The 15962-nt window shown below is 57.5% G+C and overlaps 2 protein-coding genes across 3 annotated transcripts; both read left to right on the forward strand.

The window, feature by feature from the left end:
* The first annotated feature begins 5098 nt into the window (after positions 1 to 5098).
* Positions 5099 to 13205, forward strand: LOC148215834 (acetylgalactosaminyl-O-glycosyl-glycoprotein beta-1,3-N-acetylglucosaminyltransferase-like). Of its 2 annotated transcripts, none has more exons than XM_088142135.1 (3): positions 5099 to 5215; positions 6216 to 6787; positions 10754 to 13205. In XM_088142135.1, exons 2-3 carry the CDS (start codon positions 6232 to 6234, stop codon positions 11209 to 11211), a joined length of 1014 nt encoding a protein of 337 aa, XP_087998261.1. In that variant the 5' UTR covers positions 5099 to 5215; positions 6216 to 6231; the 3' UTR covers positions 11212 to 13205. The 2 variants fall into 2 exon arrangements, with proteins under 2 accessions (XP_087998261.1, XP_087998263.1); XM_088142137.1 differs by lacking the exon at positions 5099 to 5215 and adding an exon at positions 5389 to 6058.
* On the forward strand, positions 12543 to 15958 carry LOC112542604 (acetylgalactosaminyl-O-glycosyl-glycoprotein beta-1,3-N-acetylglucosaminyltransferase-like). Its single transcript, XM_088141992.1, has 4 exons — positions 12543 to 12605; positions 12860 to 13155; positions 14124 to 14662; positions 15091 to 15958. Exons 1-4 carry the CDS (start codon positions 12543 to 12545, stop codon positions 15540 to 15542), a joined length of 1350 nt encoding a protein of 449 aa, XP_087998118.1. The 3' UTR covers positions 15543 to 15958.
* Positions 15959 to 15962: the final 4 nt, after the last annotated feature.

The raw sequence follows: 15962 nt of genomic DNA on the forward strand, positions 1-15962 counted from the left end.
AGCGCAGAAGCTTGAGGGCAGTAACCTTCCCCCCCAAATGGAGTTACTTGTCTAGTCCACAACGGGATTGCCCTGTATGCAGCTGGAGACCCAGCACCTGGAAGTGCCCCTCTTTCGGCATGAGCTTGCCTCTATGTGAGACCAGGAGCTCTGGTGCCCTCCCCCCATCCCCTGTCCAGTGGCTGCCCGGGAGTGGCCTTTAAAGTGGCAGCGTTCACTCTGGAGCGCCCGGCACGGTCTTCAGTTGCCTGCTCAGCGCCAGGCAGAGAGATTGGCGTTCTCCGGGCCTCTTAATCCGGTGTTACTGCAACTGTGATTGTTAACACGTTCTTATTTTTTATTTTCTTCCTGTGTTACTGATCTGCTCTCCGTGGTCTTTCATTCCGCGTAGTTCGATCCATTGCTTTAACTTGCCGTTTCCAATCTTGGGATTTTATTGCAAACGGTCAGTCCACGTTTGAAGGAGTCAGTCCAAACTTACTAATGCATAAGACCCAAACTCCTCTGAGCTAAGGGACATTTGTCTCGACTCATTTAAAGACCACAGGTAACATCTGGATCCCATGGGAGACCTCCCGACCCCGGCCCCGCAGATGCCCAGAGGTCTCGTTTGGGTTCTGTCGGAGAAAAATCCCTGCACCGCCTGAGCAACCAGTTTCAGGACCTTTCCCCTACTCAGTCAAGACATGATTGAATAGTCTTCAGAATGCCTTTACTCAGCATCTGCGTCGAGCACGCAAGAAAACGTTAAGTGACGTTCCTTGGGCAGGACCTCAAGCAAACCACAAGCGAGCTTTGGCAGTCATTTTCGCACAAAGAGATACGGGTGGCGCAATCCCACATTTGGTCATCTAACTCATCTGGGAGTTCCTTGCTTGTATTTTATCTTGCACCTGCGGGTCTCTGTAGCGCTGCAGCCACACGTGGTGGGTAACGATGGAAATTTCCAGGTGTTGACAGCTTTGGCCAGGCTGAAAGCTTTTCCTTGTGTCAACGTGTGCGACGTTTAAGCTCACTGTTCCTTTGTGGCTGCCCTGTTTTACCCATGAGAACGGTGTAACGAGCTGCCACCTGTTGATCCCAAATCCAGCAACTTTCCTTGCAACCAATATTGATTTAAAAGAAAGTTCATTTATTGAGAGTAAGTGTACAGATCCAAAGCGTTGCTAAGACTGATCAAAAGCGCGCCAAAAGCTGTTTTTCTTACTTCCCCCCCCCCCACATCGCCCTTAGTTCTTGGTCCTCTGATTCTCTTGCTGGTATGACCTTGAGCATGCCAGAGCTTGTGATAAGGCGCCATCTGCTTTAAACGGTTTCTCATTCCTACTTCCCCAGCCCCCTTTTACAATGGCAGAACCGCAGCATGTAAAAAACCATTTTTTTTTTAAACTAGCCATCTAATAATCTATTCTAAAATCTTGCGAGGATTCTGACAAACGGTTACTTTAGCCACATCTTTGCAAGCATCGTCGCATGATGGCAACTGTACTGCTCCTCTTTCCCCTTGCAGCTCCTAACAGAGGGGGGTGAGGTCAGATAGAAATCTGTCCCTCAAATTTGGGGCACATTATTTACGTAAAAGGAATTAAAGGGAGGCTTTACATATCCAAATCACCTTTAGTAAGAACTTTCAGCTTGTTAACATTTGCACTTGTAAACTGAGTGATTTCTCACAAAATACTCCATCAAAGGACACTGAAAGTCTGAACGTTCAGCAGCAAGCAAGAAATTCGGTGACACAATTATGGCATAATTTCTCCAGCGTCTCACGAAGCCCAGAATTGCAGGTGCAGACACAGACAGGTAATACTGAACTGGTGTAGCTTTATTCATTTTCTGGCTCATGGAGATATTCGACATCTTAAACAGTTGGTGTGGCAGCCACCACGGTCCACACTTGATGCTTCCTGTGGTAAAGCCGCACTGAGGAAAGCCACGCTGCCCATCCTCAGTGCTGTTGCCTTACAGTTGAGGGCAAAGAAGCAAGTTTTGTTTCCTGGATCTTGAGATATCAGTTGCTCCACAAAACGTTTAAACATTCTTCCTTGTCTTCGTTTGCAACACACAGTCCAACAATTATATATTTAATTCCTTGCATCTCAGCTTCCACTGGAACACCTGATGCACTTCTCTCTAAACCTTCTTTGGAGCAATTGATATCTTTCTCCTATGAAAATCGGGGCTTGATGGGAGGTTGGAATGGAGTGACGGCCTCAGCTGGGTAGAACTTCAGGTAAGGGAATTCAGCTTAACCGAGGGAGATAACCCAAGTTTTTCTTAGAAGCCGTTTTCTAAACGTCTGAACTTGCCTTGCTGCGTAATGCGTCGTACGTGGGGGAGCCAACCGTTCCTGCTTGGATCTAATTCTTCTATTCCATCACTTCTGTTAGGAATAGACGTAACCAGTTTTGCATCGCTGCGTATTCTCGGACCTCGTTCTCCCAGCCTCGTCTTGTAGGCAAAGTTTCGCTCTTCCGACGTTGGGTCAAAGCGGCTCTTGCTGCTGTCAACGGGTATCTCAGCAAATTGTGGCACTTCTCATGTATACTCTCCGGAATTACGCCGCAACGTTAATACAAATGTTGTGGTCTCAATTCAAATTTCATTTTCAAAAACGTTGGAGTATTTTGGTGTGCTTCCTGCCAATACTCTCTTTGCAAGACCACCGCACGTGGCAGGATGTTCCTTCTTGATTACGGCATTTCCAGCATTTGTTATTGCGTGACTTGTCCATCTTGGCAATCGCTGAAGGAGCTATATGCCATCTATAAAACACCTTTACCAATTTTCCCTCAAATTGTAGCTTGGGTTGCGTTTTGTGGACTGTTGTTCCGCTGTAATTACTTCTTGGAAGTTCTGCATCCGTTTTTCTCACGCTGTTCTTGATTTGCTCGGTCTCCGTATCGTGTTTCAACCACAGTTCATAGACGGGGCCCAATAAACAGTCTTAATTTTGTATAAGCCAGTGTTGTCCAAACTTGGCCACTTTAAGATGAGTGGACTTCAACTCCCAGCATGGCTGGCTGGGGAATTCTGGGAGTTGAAGTCCACTCATCTTAAAGTGGCCAAGTTTGGACAACACTGGTATAAGCGCGTCACCTTCCGTCATCTCTCCCAGGGTCCTCCTCCCGAGGACTTACAGTACGGCTGAGTCCGCCTTTTCTCCTGCCCAGACGCAGGCGCCTTCCCGAGGTGCTCCGTTAACGGCCTCTCCTCTCCCGTCGAAGCAAAGGCAGGAAGTCCTCCGGGCAGCTTCCCACCTTGGTGTCTTTTCGTGTCTTGCACCTGCAGCTCCCGCGAGGCTGCAACAGCCTTGGCCGCGTGGATCGCGGCCGGATGCCAGGCGGGGCGGCGCCAGAGTCATCCCTGGCATAGGCTTGAGCTTCACGAGCCGTGCGCAGAGGGAGACCCTGCGGGACCCAGCCCTTATTCCTGCGATTCCAGACATCTAGCCTTGAAAAACAGTCAGGAGACCCTCCGCCTCTTCCTTGAGCAAACAAATGGTTTCAAAGCGCTGTAGCTTTTTCCAGCCCGGTGCCCCTGCAGATGATAAACTAGAGTTTATTTTTCTGGTACTTGTTCCACAAATATTCAGAGGATTTGTGGGCCCAATTCACCCTCCGATTAGTCCCAGGTATGTCAACTTCAATCCAGCACAATTTCTCCCTCCTGTTCAAAACTGCCCGCAAAGGGGAATCCGGGGCCTCCCGAGGCCGACGGAGCATGGATGCGGCAGGACATGCTCACTGGTGTCTGGCCACAGTCTGCTTCCTCGTACTTTCAGCCTCTGGTTTCTTGTCCTGGGATTATGAAGAAAGATACAAAATCTCACTGTCCAGTCTTAGCCCCAAGCTTTTGTTGCTAAACTGGTTTGATAAGAAACTGAATTATCAGCCCGCAAGGATTTCCCCTGCTTGTCTTTCAAGGCCATCCTCTTGAAGATAATGGCTGCCCAGGTTCCCTCTTGGCTCAGCTGGGCATGAATTGTGTCCATTCATTTCATGTGCAATCCTGTTTCTTGCCCAGTTCTTCTTTCTGCAGGACATGCCATCCTGGGACAGTCTCCATTAACTTATTTTTTGATCTACGTCCTGCTTCTCTCCCCAGAGCTCCAGGTAGATGGTTTATGTGGGGATCCGCTTCATTTTATCCCCAGAACTGTGGCTGGAAGATGAGGCCGGGCTGAGGAGGAGTGGCCGGTCAGCTTCCCTGCTAGGGAGGACATCCCGGCCCGTGAGCTTTTCCCGGTCAAAAGGAGGGTTCTGTTTTCCTGGAAATGCGCAAGGGTGGAGGACTCTGTGCCAGAGGGACTGGCTGTGTGCGCGGCTGGCATCTCGCTACCTGGAGCCTGTGGACGGGTCGGGCTTGGTGACGAGCCCCGTCATCCCTGGCCCTAGGAGGGTGCCGAGGGAGGAAGAGGTCTTTCCCATTCACCTGTCCCCAGGTCAGCCGGCCACCTTGCCCCTCCGTGGCTGTGAGCAAGCCACATCCTGGGCGACAGAGGAGAAGTGACCCAGGAGTTGAGCTCCTTCCGAAGAATCACACAGTTCACCACCCTCAGACAAAGCAACCTTAGTAAACTGAAATTTGAGTTTTTTACAGTAAACTAATGCCTCATCAGTGAACTCCTAATGATCGGGTGAACGGTGGCTTGACTTCTCTCCCAGCAATCATAACGGCAGCTGTGCTTAATCCGAACCCGTGGCTGCAGACCCACCTGGGGAAGGTTTCTGGGGCTCCAAAGCCTCCTGCCCAGAGACGCTGCTCGGAAGGCCACTCCCCATTTTTCCTGGACAACCTTGGCTCTTCGGGCAAAGCCAACCGGACAGAAGGCCAACACGAGCCCTCTCTGCACTTTGTGCCCAGCCACGGAGCGGGCAGGGGAGCTCCCCTGCACAGACAGCCGAACGGCTCGTGACCTCCCGCTGCGAGACCTCTCCTGCTGGCCTGCCGACTGGCAGGGAATCTCCCAGAGTTGACCCCCAACACAGCTGGATTTTCTGTGCTGACACCGGTTGCTGCCGGCCCCCGAGATAGCAAGCCCAGTGCCTGCCACGCTGCAGCGATAGGCAGGGTCAGCTGGAGCGCTGGAAGAAAAGAGTCCCTTTTACCTGGATCTCACAACAGCAGCTGCCAGCACAGTCACAGGCTCGGCTCAGGTCGAGACCAGGAATCCAAAACAGCCAGCAGTCCAAGGGACCAGACACGAGACACGGTGAGAGGGAATCCAGGGCTCACGGCAAGGGAAGCCCAGCAGAGCCCAGCTGGCAAACTCGCTTTCCCCCAGGGGGGAAGCCGCCACCTGAGCCGAGCAGAGCCTGGACCTTGGAAGCGCCCTCTGCTTGGGACGGGGGGCGAGCCCCAGGGCCCGGGAGGCTGGCGGCGGGTGCGGGCAGGCGGGCGGGGGTCCTGGGATCGGCCTCGCCCAGGTGGAGACACTGGCTGCCCACTGCTGGCAGCACCCCTCCGGGACTGCCTTCCCAAGGTGTCCTGGCGATTCTGGGCTGACCAGTCTGGCAGGGCCATAACGCCGGAGGGCCCCGGGGGGAGGGAGGCTGCCGAACTGCTGGCTCTCCTCCTGGCTCTCTTTTCCCGGTCAAGCCCTTTGGACAGATGGGGGGGATTAACTGCCGGGCGAGATGGAGGGTTGCAGCCCCAGTTCTGCAAGAGTCCGGAGAGGAGCTTCTCCACCTGAGAAAGGCCGTGGCCGCCACGTCCCTTTGTCCGCAGCGAGGGTCAGCGCCACTCCCAGTGCCACTCCTCGCCTCGCAGGGCTCTCAGGCCCCGGAACGGCTTCCTCTCCGGAGACCTGCCAGGTCCTGCCATCGGTGGCCAGGAAGCTGCTCTGGGGAAAGGGTGGGGGAGGCTGAAGTCTGTCGGAGCACCTCCCAGCTGCCTCCTCTGGATGGGTGGAAGATGCCTGAGGTGCGGCTGCCTCCCTTGGCAGCCGGGCACGGTCTCCAGATACGTGGCGGAAGCAGCAAGGAGGGGAGGTGGGGAGCCCTGACCAGCCAGCCAATAGAAGGAGCCCTTCCCTGGAGTCGCCCCACCCGCCCAGGTGAGGCAGAAGGGTCTCGGAGGGAGCAGAAGACCTGCTTTGAAGGGGTGGGAGAGCAGAGCCCGGCCCTGGAGGAGCAGGGGGCTCCGGGACTTTGCCCGGGTGGAGCTTGGGCTGGCCCCTCTCTCTGTTAATCGACGCCTTTGGCTCCCACCAGGTTCCCCCAACTCACAATGCGCAGGAGCTACCAGTCTGGGGGGCTGGCGCTGGTGAGCCTGGCCTCGGTCGTCTTGTACCTGAGCTTGCACAGGCGGCAGCTGGTCCCCGGCACCCCTGCCGTCGCCAAGGACAGCCGCACCACCACCCTGACCGACGGCACCTCCACCTTCCTCCTCAACCACAGCCTCTACGAAGCCCACTTCCCCCACCTGCAGCGCTACCAGTGCCAGGAAGTGATCGCCAGGGACGCCTTGTGCCAGGGCCCCGCCAGGGCCCCGCTGCTCCTCCTGGCCATCAAATCCCACCCGGCCTCCGGCAGCAAGAGGGCCGCCCTGCGCCGCACCTGGGCCCGGCCGGCGGAGGTGGGGGGCTTCTGGCTGCAGCCCCTGTTTCTCCTGGGGGCAGCGTCCAGCGACAAGGACGCTGAGCTGGTAGGACTGGAGAGCCACACCTTCGGCGACATCCTGATGTGGGATTTTGCAGAGTCTCACCACAACCTGTCCCTCAAGGAGCGCTGCTTCCTTCGGTGGGTCCACCAGCACTGCCAGCGAGCGGCCTACGTCTTCAAAGGTAGGCGGACGAGGAGCTGCGCAGCCGGGGCCCGTCCATGCTCTCTGCGCCCAGCTAAGTGCAGGAGGACCCAGAACCCGCCTTCACGCCACCCGTGGAGCTGGGTTAGGGTTCACCTTGGGACTTAACGGGTTGTCTGAACCCAGCAAGGGTTTACTCAGTCATACCTCCTTTGAATGTGATAAAGGGGCTGACTGAGCGTATACGCAAGAGAGAAAGAGGGAAAAGGTACACTTTTCTTGCAACACTTTTGCACAATACCTTACTCTTAAAGAAACAGGTTAGAGGGGAATTGTGATCAAATGCAACGCAGATGACTAAGGACATTAAATCACTGCAGCGTCAGCATCTGTGAACGTAAACCTGAGTTAAGGAACGCAGGGAAGGGGCAGACCTGGGGGAAAGGGCGGGCGTTCTTCTTAAGGGGAACTTGGGTTGGGCACCTTGTGTGAAGCCGACGCCTTTAAGGAGAGCCAGCAGGCGCCTCTGGGGTAGCAGCCTTCTCTCTCTCGGCTGCGGACCTCGTGGCAGGAGAGCCACGTGCGTCTCCGGGAGCCCAAGATCAGGAAGGCTCTGGCAGCCCCTTGTCCAGCTGCGGCACCTCCCTTCATGGACGCAGAGCGAGACCGCGAGGGCCAAGGGGCTCTCCTAGGCTGCCTCGCACCTGCATGCCAACCTCCTTTGCCCCGCTTGCCCCGCCTCCCCCCAATTTAAGTCCCCCACCAGCCCAGCCCCTCCAGGCACCCGATGAAGGGAGCTGCTGCAACTCATCAAAGCTCCTGCCTCCGGATCAAATGCCTTAGTCGGAGAAGCGGCTCCCGGGCACCTCCTGGTTTCTGGCTACCCGAGACTCACACGGCTCCCCTCCCGCAAGATCTGGGTGATTCCGGAGAGCAGGAATTTGGGCAGCTGCCACGAGGCGGCTACCTTTGTCCACCCACATGCAATTCATAGTGGGGAGGGGGGGGACAGTTGCACCCCATGCGTGTTTGCAAGAATCTGGCTACGCTGGAGCAAACCCTGGAACAGGAGAACGACCAGCTGGAGAAAGGTCCGCGTTCTTCACCCGGGAAGGGCCTTCTTTGCCACTTCCAGCTGGGGCGCGGTGGTGGCGGGGTCTTGGGGTCCCTGCAAAGGAAGGACGGTGCTCCGATCTCAAGACCCCTGGCAAGACATCTGCCTCGGAGAAATTCCCCCGGGGGAGATGGGTGGCATATCAATTGGACAGACAGACAGACAGACAGACAGACAGACAGACTGCAGCCACCAAAGTCGGGAGGGGTCCGGGCGCATCTTTTCCGACTAGCAATTTGGATTAAAAGGCAGGCGCTTTCACGAGCTGCCTCACCTGGACCTGCATCTGCCAACCGACTTGTCTCCCCCTCCCTTCCCCCACCCCAGTTTAAACCCCCCACCAGCCCAGCCCCTCCAGGCACCCCATGAAGGGAGCTGCTGCTGCTGCTCCTCACGAGAGCTTCTGCCTCGAATCAAATGGCTTAGTCGGAAAAGGGGCTCCAGCCTCCTCCGATCTCTCTCCACTGGAACCTTGGGGGGGGGGGGCTGCTGTTGCATGGGGCAGACCAGTTGTGGGGGTGCTTGTCTCCCTTCCTGTAAATAAAAGGACTGGTTTGCCATCCCACGTGAGGACTTCGGACCGAAGGTAGAGTCACGGGAAGAGCAGGGCCAGGAAACGCAACACGTTGAACTCAGAAAAGTGGGGATACATAAGCTCGGACCAGTGCTAAGAAGTTGCTCAGAAAAGGCAGGAGCTCCTAAGGAGGAGAGGCGAAGAGCCCCCTCGGAAGCCGTGGCAACAAGGAGAAAACTGGAGGGCAGCGGAGGAGGCCAGCCTGGCTGCCCCCAAAGCCAGGAAGGTCTGGAAGCCGAGGAGGACATTTAGAGGAAACGGGGAAATGGCCCGATAGCCAAGGAAGAGGGTGGCCTGGCAACTGAAGGGCATGGCACTTCAAGGGGTGTTCTGGTTCTTGGCTTTTCAATATTTACATTTCAAATGAGTTGGATGGATGAAGGGAAGGAATTGCAAATAATATAACATTGGGTGGGATACTTCACACACTAGAGGACAAATAGTTTTCAAGCTACCTTGGCAGGTTGAAGAACTGGGCTGAAAGTAACAATATGAAAATTAATAGAGATAAGATATCTTATCTTAGGAACATCAGCTGGCCAGGTGGAGAATATTTGGCTCAGAAATAGTACCTGAATCAACCAAAGTAGAATTTCCAAACACAAGGAGAAATTGTTCCACTTCATTTTGTTTTGATTAGATTGATTGATTGATTGATTGATTGATTGATTACGTGCCTTTAAGTTGGTGTTGCCTTTAACACGGTTTGTTTTCTTGGCTGTCCACGGTCTTATGAGGACTTTCCTCCAATGCCAAAGTTCAAAAGCGTCAACACTCTTCCTAGTCTGCTATTCCTTCAACTTTTGCTTCCATAGAAGGTCACAGGAAATACCATGGCTTGCACAATTCTGATCTTTGCAGGTACAGACACATCACAGCGTTTGAATATCTTTTCCCAGGCCTTCATGGCTGCTCTGTCAAGGGCTCCTCTGCGGCGTGTTTCTTGACTGCTTGCTCCTTTATTGTTGATGGTTGATCAACAGTACCATAGGTACTGACCAACAGTAGGCAGAAGCTCTCTACCACTTTGATACCTTCACTGTCAGTTCTAAGGCTGGTTGTTGTGCCTGTTGCCGTTAGTTCGATCTTTGCCATAGTTAATCTTTTCCCCATTCTTCACTGTGCTCCTTCACTCTTATTACTCGAGCTCGCAGATCCTTTGCATTTTCAGCCACGAGGGCAGCCTCATCAGCATAGTACGGGCTATTGCTGTTTCTTCCTCCAGCCTTAAAACCCCACTCATCTTCTTCCACTCTAGCTCCCCTAATATGTATTCAACATAGAGGTCGAATAAATGAGGGGAGCGTAGGCAGCCTTCTCGCACTCCTTTGCCAACCTGGAGCCAGTCTTTTTGCCATCTTCTGTGGCTTCCCGACCTTTATATACTTTTCTCATTAATACGATGAGACGTTCTGGGATTCCCATTTTTCTGAGCACATTCCACAGCTTGACCCGATCGACCCGATCAGAGGCCCTTCTATGATCAACGAAGCACATCTCGTCTCCCTTTTGGTATTCTTTAGCTTTCTCAATTATCCGGCGTGCATCAGCCACCATGTCTTGTGCTCCTCGGCCATTTCTAAAGCCAACGCACACCTGGCACCCCTTTTTCCGTGGTCAGGCCCCTGCTTAAACGCCACGTCCCGTTCTGGGCATCACAGCCGAAGAGGAGTTGAGAGAAACTGGAACAGACGCAGAGGATGGCAGCAGGGATGATGGGGGTGGGGTGGGGGGTGGGCTAGACCCCAAGTCCTCAAAAAAGAGATGGAGAAGCTGAGGGTACATTTAACCCGGAGAAGAGAAGAACGAGGGGAATCTGATTGTCCTTTTCAAATACCTGAAAGCCGTCAGAAAGTCAGAGTGCAAGATTTAGAATAATGGATTTCGGTCACAGAAGGGTAGATTCCCACTAACCATTAGGAGTTTTTCAGCCCTAACAGTGGGACCCATGGCTCTATGGTGGAGGGCGGGCTTTCACTTGGGGGGAAAGGCTGGACGGCCCCCTTGTAGAAGTTGGGATTTTACTGGGCATCCACTGGCGGGTGTCCAGAAAGTCAAGATGGTGGATGCACCTGGCGATAGAAGTCCCGCCCTTTTCAACCTGCGACTCCTGTAAAAAGGGGGCAGACTCCCACCTTGACTTTTTGACCCTCCCACCCAGCCGGTCTGGGCTCCGGGGCCCAAAACTCCAACTGGATGCCGGTCTTTTGGGAAGGGCAGCTGTCATCCCAACGGCTGGGAAAGGCTGAGCTGAACCTGCCTGAGGACGAATGCATCTCGCGACGTTCCACAGGTGTCAATGCCACGCTGTCTTTTAGGGGACGACGACCTTTTTGTGAACCCCAAGGTCCTGACCGAATACCTCCACCGGACGCCCAACGCCTCCCACTTCATACATGGCAACATCCAGTTCCACTCAGCGGTCATGCGGAGGGGCAAGTACACCGTCTCGCGGGACTTCTACCCGAAGGACCACTACCCCAACTTCGCCTCCGGAGGAGGGTTCATCATGTCCAGGCCGGTGCTGGCCGCCCTCTACCAGGCCTCCCTAGAGCTGCCCGTCTTCCCCCTCGACGACGTCTACCTGGGCTTCCTGACGCTGGCGGCCAGGATCCCCCACCGGCACGACGGGGCCTTCCGCGTCTGGGGCATCCCCAAGGATGTCCTCTCGGCGTACCAGGAGTCCGTGACCGTCCACGGGCTCTCCATGGAGAGGATCGAGGAGGTGTGGAAGGAACTCGAGAGCCTCCAGCAGGACCCCAGGACCCCCTCCTGAGGCTTGCGGGCGGACCAGGCCTCCCCCCCCGGCTCCCACCCAGCAAGCGGATGCCCCAGGTCCTCGGGGGCCCGTTGGGCCGAGGTGCCTTGGCCGGAGGGCTGGTCCACTCCCCACGTGGCTCGGAGCGGGGGGCACCACGACGCGAGCCGGGCAGGACTGGCAACAGGAGTGCCAGCTCACGTTCTCCCTCGCTCGGCTGGGGAAATGCCCTCTCACGGAGACCGGAAGAGGCATCGTCCTCATGCAGGGGACATAAAAACGAGCAGTGCCATCCTGGGCAATGCAGCCACTTCTTTGCGCTCTGTCTTTCTCCCTCAGTCCGTAGAAGCTGCGTTTCTGGTTTGGGAAGGGCCACGAGGCGGATCAGTGCAGAGGGGCCTTTCTCCGCAAGGAGGAAATTGAATAGGGCGGCTCAGCCTTCCACAACTGGGGGGTATTTTGGCAGCGCGACCCCCGCCCTTCCCTGCAGACCCTGCACCCGCTTCCAGGAGGGCAGTTCAAGGGGGCACCTCAATCTTTGCAGCACCAGAGCTTCGAGTGGTGCGTGCCAGAGGGCGCCAAGAGCATCCGGATGCCCTGCGTCCGTGAGGGAGGGAAAGGGCTCTGGGGGAGTGGGGGCAGACCCCACCTGCCTCCTCTGCTCAGCCTCCTACAGCTAAGAGAGGCTCCTGGGTGCCCAGGCCCGAAGGCAGGCAGGAGTCCGGGGGCTGACCCTGGAAGCAGCGTGGGGCGGCGGGATCCAGAGGGTCTGCAGGGGGCAGCCCTTGCAGAGGTGGGGTTTGGCACCCCAACTCTTCCGAGGGGCCAGGGATTCCTGGAATCAGACCCCCCAAGGGCCTGGGAGGTTGAGGCTGGCTTGCCTGCCTTCTCCAGGGGCCCTTCCTCTTCACCCCCAGCCCCCCCCGGAGGGCAGAGGCTGTCCCGGTCCACTCAGGGATCGGCCATGGGGGCGGCCACATTCTTCCAGAAACAGATCTCAGGCTGGGCTCGGTGAAGGCCTTTCCCTCCTCACGTGCAAGCAGCCATGCGCCGTGAATCCCACCACTGCTGCTGGTCTGACGGCCCCGCTGCAAACGGTTGCCAACAAGGACAGGAACTAGCCCTTGCCCCCGGCTGAGGGGCTGCTCCTCCAGCGTAGCCCCCTTCCAGGGCAGCCCCAAAGCGGCAGGAATCCAGCCCGGCCTGGGGGAAACGGGCCAGCCCAGCGCTCGGGCACCTTTGGCTGAAGCTAGGCCAAGAAGGGCAAGGCCAGCGAGGCAGAACATTGGCCCTTTCTGGGGCGTCGCCGTAGTTGGTCCAGGGTGCCAGGCGTCGGCGCTGGATGAGGGATGACAGAGCCCCCCGCTCGGCAAGGCCGGGCTGCCCGCCAGCGCCTGCCTGCGGCCATCTTCGTGGGGGCGAGGGCTCTCCCGGGGGCGAGGCTCGAACAGGGAGAAGCCACACGACGGGCCAAGGCTTGATGCCAATCGCACACGCGCAGAGCACCTTGCCCACCCCCCAGTGTACGAGGGGGGCGCCACGATCGTGCCACTGCCAGAGCCTGGGAGGCTGCCTTTGGGGCGCGCTCGCCACGAGGTCGCAACAGTTCACCAGTCGGCCCGCAGAGCCGGCCTGTCAGTCCTGGGCCTCCCTCCTTTTCCCTCAGTTTCACAGGCCCCTTTCTGCCCAGCAACAGCCAGTGCCGGCCATCCACGGAGCCCCCGCTCGGCAAGGCCGGGCTGCCCGCCAGCGCCTGCCTGCGGCCATCTTCGTGGGGGCGAGGGCTCTCCCGGGGAAAGATGGCTTCCCGGAGGCGCTTCGGGAGGCAGCTCCCTCAGAAGTGGGTCGCGCTGAGTCCCTTCGGGCCCGGCTGACTTCCCGCTCGCCGGCCCCGGGGCCCCAGGGCCTGCGGCCTCCAGCCAAGCCTGGCGGCGTCCGCAGCACGGGGCCCCTGGAGCCGAGGCGGGGGCAGCCCCACGGCGCGCCTCGGCCCCCCGGCCCAGCCCGCTGCACGGGGGAGGGGCGGGGAGGACCGCGGCAGGGGCAGGCCGGGTCCCTTTTGGCGGAGGGTCGTTTCCTTCGGACGTTCAGGAGAAGCAGCTGCGCCCGAAAGGCGTCCTTGTCTCCACTTGCAAAGGCCTGGGAAAAGGCCCATTCCCACCGAAGGGCTTGTGGGGTTTCCTGTGGGGCTGGTGGTCGGTAGCCTGTTTTCGGCACAGCGATACATCAATTATTATTACGAAAGCTGCTTTCGTAGGCTCTCGGGTCTGACGGGTACAACTGCCCCATCTCTATTTAAGGGGGGGACACCCGCCTCCGGGCTTGGCAATGGGGGTTCGACCTCTGCATGACTGAACGGGACCTTGGCTGTATCCCTTTTTCATTGCTGAGTTTTGCTGTTATCTGCCTGTATTTTTAGCACACTTCTTTGGAGATTGCTGTAGCCCACCCAGAGTTCATTTGCCTTGGGGCAGGCTATAAATGCTGCAAAATAAAACAAAAAATCACCATTTAACCGTTGCTCTGTCAATAATCGGAATTGTCATTTTTATAAATGATGCTTTGCTTGCTCAGTGACCACGCTGTGTCAGCTCACAAAAACTCTGGAAAGTTTGTCCTTTCTCTGTGTTCAAACCAAGATTTATGCAACCGAACCACGATGCACAGAAATGTATTTGCAGGATGTGGGCTCGAGACGAGGGCTGCACTGGTCACTCTGCAGGGTGCTGATGGACTCAGCAGGGCCACAGGTCTGCCAGTGACCGCCCACCACCTCTCAAACGCTGGAGCCAAGGTGCCCCTGGGTGCCGAGCGCGGGTGGCGCCGCCGGAGGGTAGAGCGTCTGTGGCAAGGCAGCGTCAGGAAGGGGGCTCAGCTCCCCTTCAGCATTTGCATCGACCCCCTTGGACTAACTGGGCTTTGTTTCTTAGGCTCACCCGTCTCTTCATCTCGAGGTGGTACTGCCTGGGCGTAGCAGTTGTGCTGCTGGTCATCTCCGCCTTGAGGAACAAAGACCTTCCCCAGCCAGCACCCGCCGCCGCCACCCTGACTGACGGCACCTTCACCTTCCACTTCAACTGGAGTGTCTACGAAGCCCTTTACCCCCACCTGCAGCACTACCAGTGCCAGGAAGTGATCGCCAGGGACTCCTTGTGCCAGGGCCCCGCCAGGGCCCCGCTGCTCCTCCTGGCCATCAAATCCCACCCGGCCTCCGGCAGCAGGAGGGCCGCCCTGCGCCGCACCTGGGCCCGGCCGGCGGAGGTGGGGGGCTTCTGGCTGCAGCCCCTGTTTCTCCTGGGGGCAGCGTCCAGCGACAAGCACGCCCAGCTGGTGGAGCAGGAGAGCCGCACCTTCGGCGACATCCTGATGTGGGATTTTGCAGAGTCTCACCACAACCTGTCCCTCAAGGAGCGCTGCCTCCTTCGGTGGGTCCACCAGCACTGCCAGCGAGCGGCCTACGTCTTCAGAGGTAAGCCTCCCCCGGGCAGCTGGGGGAGCAGCACGAGTGGGCTCCCGTGCCCGCCCTCCAGGAGAACCCGCAGGGAGGGCGCATTTCTACCTGCCAGAATTACGGAAGCGGCCCCAGCTTTGTTCTTCTCAATCTAAGTAAACGTGTGCCCACCCGCGAGGGGCAAAGGCGGAAAAAAAACGGCCGCTGACGGTCGACGCTTCGTGCATTTCCCTATTTTTTCCCGCAGTCCTGGCAGCCCCTTCGGAGGGCACAGCTGGTAGGCTGGCACCGTCCCGTCCCCCCCGAAGAAGGGTGGGGGGTGGGGACAGAGGCCCGGGCGGCAGAACCCGCTTCCTTCTTTGCGCCGGGTCTGCAGCACATCCAGAGGTTTAGGAACGGGAGCGCCTGGGAAACGGCAGCCCCAAGCCAGCGGCCTTGCCTTGCAGGAGAGGACGGGGTGTTTGTGAACGCAGCAGCCCTGACCGGGTTCCTCCGGCAGACGCCCAACGCCTCCCACTTCATCCATGGCAACATCCAGTTCCACCCTGCCGTGAAGCGGATCGGGCGGGACGCCGTCCCCCTCCTCCTGTTCCCCTCGGGCCGCTACCCCCACTTTGCCTCGGAAGAGGGCTTTGTCGTGCCCGGCCCTGCCCTGCCCGCCCTCTACCGGGCCTCGGCCCAGCTCCCTACCTTCCCCCTCAGCGGCGCCTACTGGGGCCTCTTGGCCTTGGCCGCCGAGCTCCCCCACCAGCACAGCGGGCACTTCCGGGCCTGGGAGCCCGCGCAGGACCACCTCACCATCTACCAGCAGTCCCTGGTCGTCCACAGCATCCCCATGGAGAGGATGGAGCAAGTCTGGCAGGAGCTCCGCGCCTCCGTCGAGGGGAGGCCCGAGTGAAAACAGCCGAGAGTTCTGCCCACCAACACCCCTTTCTTGACTCAGACGAGATTTCGAGCCAGCAGCCTGCGCTTCCATCTTGGAGTCCAGGAAAGGCGCCCCTTGATGACGACGCCGTTGCCCTTGCCGTTTGGCTCTTCCTCAGTAGAGCTTCAAGCTCTTGCCCCCCGAGCCTCAGTTTCTCAAAGCCTGTTCAAGCAGTTCACCGTATTCTGTTATTAAAAGGTCTCCCAGGCAAGTGTAAGTGTGTATGCATGTGTGTGCACGCAGGCAAGTACTCATAGGCCTCCAGACCATCATGTACGAGCAAGCAAGGAAAATGCCCAGATGCTCCAGTGCCCCCAGGGAAGGGGGACATCTGCAATTCTTAGTCCAAATTCCACACGTGAGAGGCGCACAGCCGCACCAGCTCAGTGGCAA

The sequence above is a fragment of the Python bivittatus genome, unplaced genomic scaffold (assembly GCF_059951505.1).
Source record: "Python bivittatus isolate LINGU-HERP-01145 unplaced genomic scaffold, Pbiv_v1 ctg000370_np1212, whole genome shotgun sequence".
In the NCBI taxonomy this organism is placed as follows: Eukaryota; Metazoa; Chordata; class Lepidosauria; order Squamata; family Pythonidae; genus Python; species Python bivittatus.

What these genes read in the sequence shown, in the direction of transcription:
- LOC112542604 (XM_088141992.1), top strand. Translation starts at nt 12,543, where the DNA reads ATGACAGAGCCCCCCGCTCGGCAAGGCCGGGCTGCCCGCCAGCGCCTG. An exon ending in ACGGGGCCCCTGGAGCCGAG is followed by an intron (nt 13,156 to 14,123) that starts GCGGGGGCAGCC and finishes TTTGTTTCTTAG; the next exon opens with GCTCACCCGTCTCTTCATCT. An exon ending in AGCGGCCTACGTCTTCAGAG is followed by an intron (nt 14,663 to 15,090) that starts GTAAGCCTCCCC and finishes CTTGCCTTGCAG; the next exon opens with GAGAGGACGGGGTGTTTGTG.
- LOC148215834 (XM_088142135.1), top strand. Translation starts at nt 6,232, where the DNA reads ATGCGCAGGAGCTACCAGTCTGGGGGGCTGGCGCTGGTGAGCCTGGCC. An exon ending in AGCGGCCTACGTCTTCAAAG is followed by an intron (nt 6,788 to 10,753) that starts GTAGGCGGACGA and finishes GCTGTCTTTTAG; the next exon opens with GGGACGACGACCTTTTTGTG.